Source organism: Crocodylus porosus, unplaced genomic scaffold (assembly GCF_001723895.1).
Source record: "Crocodylus porosus isolate Cpor-Errol unplaced genomic scaffold, CroPor_comp1, whole genome shotgun sequence".
Taxonomy (NCBI): Eukaryota; Metazoa; Chordata; order Crocodylia; family Crocodylidae; genus Crocodylus; species Crocodylus porosus.
In genome coordinates this window covers 7,099,480-7,107,202 of record NW_017728911.1, presented here as the reverse complement: position 1 = coordinate 7,107,202, position 7,723 = coordinate 7,099,480, and the positions used below count along the sequence as shown (strand labels likewise).

General features: G+C 47.2%; 1 protein-coding gene across 1 annotated transcript in view; it reads left to right on the top strand.

The window, feature by feature from the left end:
• UBE2Q2 (ubiquitin conjugating enzyme E2 Q2) overlaps positions 1-7,723 on the top strand; it is a gene marked incomplete at its 5' end in the record, with an annotated part of 58,736 nt that overhangs the window by 41,977 nt on the left and 9,036 nt on the right. Inside the window, one exon of the mRNA XM_019533369.1 lies at positions 4,546-4,606. Within this exon, the coding sequence (XP_019388914.1) occupies positions 4,546-4,606 (61 nt within the window). The remainder of the gene's footprint in view (positions 1-4,545; positions 4,607-7,723) is intronic.

Here is a 7,723-nt window from a genome sequence, read left to right as displayed (position 1 = left end):
AGCCTATAAGGATGCTGCAGGTTTTTCCTCCCAAGGTGGAGAACCTTGCATTTTTCAGTGTTTAAATGCCATCAGGTTCTTGTCCGCCCATTTGCTGAGCCTGTCCAGGTCAGCCTGGATCACCTGCTTATCCTCTGGTGTGGATGCTTTGCCCCAAAGTTTGGTGTCATTGGTGAACTTGGCCAGTCCGCTTCTGACTGCAATGCCTACATCATTAATGAAGATGTTGAACAATATGGGTCCAAGGACAGAGCCTTGGGGGACCCCACTGGTCACAGGGCACCATGACAAGTGACTTCCATCAGTTACCACCCTCTGGGTCTGACCATGGAGGCAGTTTCCCAGTCAGTGGATCGTGGTGGATCCAACGCCACAACTGGCCAGTTTCGCCAAGAGGTGATCATGGGATACCTGATTGAAGGCTTTTTTGAAGTCAAGATATGACATCACTCTCCTCTCCCTTGTCCAGGTGATAGGTCACCTGGTCATAAAAGGAAATGAGATTGGTCAAGCAAGACCTACCCACAACAAACCCATGCTGGCTATCCTTCAGGATGTTGGCATCAGCCAGTCCTTTAAAGATGGCCTCTTTCATAAACTTTTCTAAGACCTTCCTCAAGATAGAGGTCAGGCTGATGGGCCTGTAGTTTGCCGGATCCACTTTCCTCCCTTTCTTGAAGATCGGCACCACATTGGCCTTCTTCCAGTCTTCGGGCACTACACCAGAGTGCCAGGAGTTCTCAAAGATCCGTGGCAGGGGCTGAGCTATGATACTCGCCAGCTCCCTGAGTACCCTGAGGTGTAGATTGTCAGGGCCGGCTGATTTGAATATATCCAGCCTCTCAAGGTGTTCCTTCATGAGGTCAGCATTGATGGAGGGCAGGGGATCTCCCTTACCAGGACCTCCCTGTACTGTAGTGAGCGTGGGCATCCCATGGGATTGATGAAAGACCGACGCAAAATACCCATTTTAATAAGTTGGCTTTTTCCTGGGTGTCAGTTGTCCTATCTGGTTCAGCAGGAGTCCAGTGTTGCCCTTGCTTTTCCTCTGGCTCCCCACATATCTGAAAAAGGACTTTTTTTTTTATTGTCCTTGATGCTCAAAGCTAGTTAGAGTTCAGTTGCAACCTTGGCTTTCCTGGTTTGCTCCCTGCAGGACCAGTCCAGTGCAGAATATTCCTCCTTGGAAGTGAATCCCATCCTCCATTCTTTGTAGGCCTTTCTTTTTAGCCTCAGGAGGTCTGCTAGATCCCTGGAGAGCCAAGGGGGGGTGCTGTGCCCTCTTGCCTTTCCTCCAAGATGGAATAGACTTAGCTTGTGCATCAAGGATCACTCCCTTGTGGAGCAACCACTTTTCCTGAATTCCCCTCCCCCTGGGGTCATGGTCCCTTAGGGCCTTACTGACAAGCCTCCTGAGCTTGTCGAAGTCTGTTTTCCTAAAGTCAAGGACTTCTTTCTGTATTGCTGACTGACTTGCCAGCTTTACGGCAGATGGTGAAGGTGATCAGCTCGTGGTCGCTGTCACCCAGGATCCCATCAATCACTAGGTGGCTGATTAGGTCATACCAGGTCAAGCAATGCTTTACCTCTTGTTGGCCCATAGACTTCTTGAGTTAGGTAGAGGTCATCCATGCACGATAAGAAGCTTTGCAACCACTCCAGTTTTGTTGAGGGATCCTCCCATGAGATGTCTGGGTAGTTGAAGTCACCCATGACAACCATGGTCCTGAAGCATGCGAACTCAGCCAGTTCCCGGGCAAACTCCTGGTCAAGCTCAGGACTTTGAGTGGGAGGTCTGTAGTAGACTCCCACCGTGGTGTCCCCTGTGCCGTGTTCCCCACGGATTTTAATCCAGAGGGTCTCCAGTCGTCCACCCTGGGCACCAATATCAGCTTGCAGGGACATGTAGCCTTAACCTAGAGAGCTATACCCCCGCCTCTAATTCAGCATCGTCTAAAATATAAAAGGAATAGTCCCAAATATACTTTCTTCACAGGCCTCCTGGTAGCCTGTCATTCTTTTTTTTTTTTTTTTTCACTCCAATCTCCCCATCCTGCTTTTTGAGTTGCTTTTGGATTATCTAGCCTGGGGTGGGCTGTTGAGAGCAGGGGTGCGGGGGAGCAGGAGTGCTGGCACAGTGCAGAAGTTGGGAGGTGGGAGGTGGCAACTGATACAATCTGGCCCAGGCCCATCCACTTCACACCCACTGCTGGGGACACTGGATGGAGTGGGCAGGGTCTCTATGGAGACCCAGCTAGGACCCTCCAGGCGGGGCGCACTTGGCCAGGCAGATGGAATGGCAAAGACACGCAAGGAGTGGATTGTGGTTTAGCCTCAGCCCTGGCCCCACGCTGTCACCACCCCACAATCCTGGCCCCCACCCATCTGCCCTGCTCCCGGAGGCTACTCCCCCCTGCCAAAGGCTCCATCCTATCCACCCAGCCAAGTGTGTCCTGCCCACGGAGGTCGTGGCTGGTATCCATGGAGACCCTTCCCACCCACTTCGTCTGGCGCCCCAGTGATGGGCATGGGGGTGGACAGGCTGGACTGCCCAGACACCGGGGCTAGGTGCAACAGTGGTGGAGACGCCAGCAGCATCAGCTAGAAGGAGCCTGGGCTGCTGGGAAGTGGAGTTTGGCTGCCATACCACTCCCCAGGCTTGCACCTGGGGGTGGCAGGACCAGCCACGTGCCCAATGGCCTGGGTCTGGTCCTGGGCCAGGCAGGGTCAAGGACCCACTGTGAACTGGATAAAATCCCTTGATGGGCTGGATACAGCCCACAGGCTATATTTTACCCACCCTGGTCTGTCTACACCTAATAGTGATGATGATCTTTCTTATTATTTGTAATTCCACTCCAGATTGTTTATCTTTCTAGTAGCGTTGGCTCCTTGCATTTGAATTATGACATTCTGTATTCAGACTAGTGTGCATTCGTAGTCAATCTGTATGTAAATGTACTGTTACTAAAGGTAATGGATATTGAATAAGGTGGGGCTCTACCTATGTTAACAGGCCACAGCCACCACGCTCTGGTCCAGTGGGACAGAGGCAGTTGGGGGCCCTGCTACAGCACCACTGGGGAGGCAGGGGGCTGCAGGTTGGGAGTGAGGGGCACCAGCATGGCCTGAGGGGCCAGGGAGCTGTGGGTCAGGAGTGAGGGGCGCCAGCAATTTGCATTGTGCAAATTGTGCAGTGATGATTGTCAGTTGGGAGTAATAGAGGGCCACATGTTGATATTGCTGTTAATGTTTTACTGTTGGTGTTGATTCTTCTTTTAAATTGAAGACTATAGAGCTACTTTAATTTGTAGTGAGTAATAAGTATTTTGGGGCCAAAATACTTGTGTGTTTTCTACTTAAAGTATTTACTGTGTCGGGCCTGGCCATTGATGTTTATAGATGGGTCCTGGTGCAAAAAAGGTTGAGAAGCACTGCTCTGCATCATGCCTGCTGATGTCCTCTGGTCCGACTTCTCAGCTGTTCCACCACAGAGTGCTTGAAAGCAGTTGCTGACTTAAGTCCACTCTTCAATTCTGGGTGGGGGGGGGCTGCTTCAAGTAGTCGTATGCTGCCATGTCTCTTAATTTCCCTTTAGCCTCTCCAGTATCAACCTCTCATAACTCCTGTCTAAATAATCTTCTTCCTTTTTCTTGATGTAATTGTAATATAGATACCCATGCTTCAGACCTTTAAATCTCTTCCTCCGGGGCACACATGAACTTAGACTTGGTGCAAAAGAAGTGGTCCTGACCCTCTGGGAGGGACACAAACATGGCACATCCCGTGCAGGTCACAACTGCTGACCCAGCCTCCATTTGTGCTTCCTTTCCTCCCTGGAGAACACCTAAGCTGAAAACAAACAGACCCACTGAACAGAAACCCACACACAAAACATTGACACCTGGTGCCTTGTGCAGCCCACACAGGCTCCTGCTCCCTGGATCTGTTTGCTTCTCTGTTTCTTCCTCTCTCTCTGCTGGGGACTGCCTAGCCTCATTCCACCCCTTAATTAGATAAAGCAGGCCCAGACAGACCAAGTCCTGTCAATCGATCACTCCAGAGGTAGAGAAGAAAGAGGGCATGGGGGAAGGGGAAAAAAAAGCCACACTAGAAAAACCACACACCAGGCACTATGCAAACTTGAGCACAAATCGGACACCCAAAGTCACTAGCTCCCAGGAAAGCCTCAAGGCAGTCTTACTGCTGAGCTGCTTATCTTAGTGCAGTTGCTGACTGCTTACTGCTCTGCTTGAATTGAAGTGGCAGAAATATACTATTAATGGGACCATAGGACACCCTGGATTCAAATGGTATTTCCATTGATGCTTTTAAGTGTTAAACTAATGACCTTCTTGCACTTTTCCTTAAGGTGTACAGCTTGATACCAGTACCTTATCCACGCATATAGCGGATTAACCACTGCTTTTATTTATAGACTGTGCTAAAGGCACTTAGAGAGAAGATTCTAATTTTTTAAAAAATTAATAAAAACCATTCAGTCAATTACTGAAAGAAAATTTTATTTGTCTGATGTTTCCACAGGGATTTATTCAGTGGAACTTGTAAATGACAGCCTGTATGAGTGGCACGTTAAACTTTTAAAGTAAGTGATTTTTTTTTTCTTAACTTCACAAAGCAGTATCCTGTATTGACACTGTTGAAGGGATGACAGTATGGTCTAACTGGTGTGTGCTATTGGGCTTTCATGGCCAGAGGACTCCAACTGGAAGCATGCTGGGACTGAAATGTATAGCTAGTAGGGGTGTACAAAGCTTCAGGGTCCGATTTGATTTGGAGGAGGTTCAGCCCAATTCGGCTCTTTCTTCTCCACCTCTGGAGTGGCCGAATCTCTGAATCCGAATCAAATCGGGAAACCAGTAAAAAGGTCTGAATTGATTTGAAAAAGATTCTGAGAGGTTTGGCGATTTGGGCAGTCCCTGCTTGCTGCCGCAGGAAGCTGGACCCAGACTGTGCCGATAAGTGGGGGGAGGGAACCATGGCTGCCCTACCCAGCTTCAGGTCCTGGCTCTTTCTAATAAATAAATAAATAAATAAATAAAAACAAAATGAAAAACCTCAGGCTTCTGCCAAGTGGAGGAGGAAGAGGTGATCCCTGCTGCCCCCCCACTACCCCATGCTGCATGGGGGGCTGTACCACGAACCCTCCTCCACTCCACCATGGCTGCCTTGCCCAGCCCCAGCTCCCCTAAAAAGTACAAATAAAAAAAATTTTAAAAAAAAGCTTCCACTCGACCAGCTGCTGTACTGGGGCTTCTGGGGGCGTGTGGCAGAGCCCCCCACCCAGCACGGGGCAGTGTGGGGCAGCGGGGATCACCCCTCCCTCCCCGCCTGGTAGTGGGGGCTTTTAAAAAAAAAAAAAAAAAAAAAAGAGTTGGGGCTGGGCAGGGCAGCCATTGACGGCGCTGGAGGGTAGGCAGGGAATGGTACCTGTCCAATTTGGAGATTCGGCCAATTCGGCAGCGGTCGAATTTCTGAATCGGATTCAACCGAATTGATTTGGGACACTGATTTGAATCACCAAATCAAATCACTGTCCCCCTCATTGGTTGAATCCGAACCAAATGCTAGCCGCTTTGCATAAGCCTAATAGCTAGGTAGAGCTGGCACTGAATACGCTCTTCTGCACTATCAATCTGGTGTGCTCTCAGGAAACCTTTGTAACTTCTGAAATTCTTTACCCAAACCATGCCCCAAAAATAAAACCTCTTGAGCTTAAATTCATTATACAGACTGCTTGTGAGTAACTTTTTTCTGAAGAAAGAAGATTTGGGTTCACTCTTAGCATAGCAAGAGTAACAACTGTGTTGCTGGCCTTAACATCTCTCTCTAATGGTACAACTCAGCAGTGACATGAGAATCTGTTTGTCAATGTAACAGTTCCCCTATCTGTTCAGGAATTATGAAATGAGAGCAGTAACATCCTCACTTGTGTAATGCTTTTACTGCCCGTATTGGCTAATGTCTCATTGTCCTAAAAAGGCATTTTAATTAATAAGTTTCCCCTAAGCAGTTATACTTATTATAAACGTCTACCTGTATTGATAGGTAATAGGTTTTGTTTGGGGGGTTTTGTGGCTTTGTTTGAAGTTTGGTTTTTTTTAAGTACCACTTCTCTTGGAAATTACCCCTGCTGAAAGGGTAACCCACTACCTTTGCACAAATTAACTTTAGGAAGGAAAACCATACCACAAACAAGGTGAGTGGCATCTATCTTTAGAAGCAATAGAGAGGATTGTGTCCATCCAGTCTGAAGTCCATTGTAGAACTGCATGGATGTGTGTGCATTGCTTTAGGGGGGAAAAAACCTCCCCTGCATGGATCTGTTTGATCCAGCAGTGAAAATTCCTTTGGAATTTGAAAGAGGATTTCTAGGTATGCAGGCAAGTCATTGTTCAAACCAGGAGTGATGACTGTTATGTTGACTTGCAAAGGGAAGTCCCTGTTCTGCAGTACAGTGCGCAGTGCATCCAGCAGATATGTAACAAAATATTCAAACCATTGTACCAGATCTCTGAACTACTGTGAACAGTTCTAGTTGCCCATCTTCAGATTGAAACAGGAGCAGAGTACTAATTGGAACAGGTGCGGGATGCAGCCTGCCAGGCCATTCTATCCAGCCTGTGGGTCCCCTAAAAATTTAGAAAATCAATATTTATCTGCCCCTGGCTGCCTGTCATGTGGCCCTCGATTTGGCTTGCCAAAACTCAGTAAGCGGCCTTCTGCCCGAATTGCCCACCCCATGTGTTTACAGCAAGGGAGTGGACTTAGTGACTCAGAAGGTCCCCTCATATTTTGTGTTCTTAAATATAGCATCTGTCCTTATTCAAGCCTATGAAGGTACCAGTTCCTGACACAGAATTAACCCAATTCTGCAAGAACTCATAACCAGGTTGCAAGCTATTTGTAGCCCTACCATCAGCCTCTTGCTATAAACAAAGGTATTGAAATTCTGTGACTGATGTTACTCATTCCAAAATTGAAGAATTTATCATCAAATCTGATGCAGAAATCTTTTCACATATGACAGTCTGGCCTTAAAACTTAAAGCATTATTTCAGTCCCTTCATTTAAAAGCTGTTAATTTTTAGTAGCATATCAACTATGAGAAACAATAACTTCCTCTTTCAAACAACAAGAGGGTTTTGAATATCTCTATTAAGAATGTGGAGAAAAACATCAGGAATGGTGGGAGATTTTCTTGCTAATTACTTACTTTGTAACTGATCTTGAATTTTTTACAGTTTTTTTGAAACTGCAAATACATGGAAGTAGATAAGACTCGACCCATATCCAGACAAGCAGGGGCATGCAGTTTGTGGTACCACAAACGTAATTTGTCACCCCATAGTTACATGTGTGGAATGTTGAAACTTGTCCTGTGATACAAATTTGCAGCACAGGGGCAAAATCTGCTTCTGAGATTTGCTGGCCAGAGTGTCTCTGTGCTCCATTTGTGCCCCAGCTGCTCCAGCATGCTGGGAGCCAGGAGGAGCGAGGCACAGGCAGTTTGTCCACAGTGAAACAATGCATTCCTCAACAAAATGCATGTGCAGGGGCATGCATTCCGGCACAGATTTGTGCTGCTACTGTTTGTGCTACTGCAAGTGCATTCCCCTACTTGTTTGTATAAGACCTTAAAGAGCATCTTCTTTTATGGAAAAGTAAGTGATTGACTTAATTCTTTTGTTCTTTTTCTTTC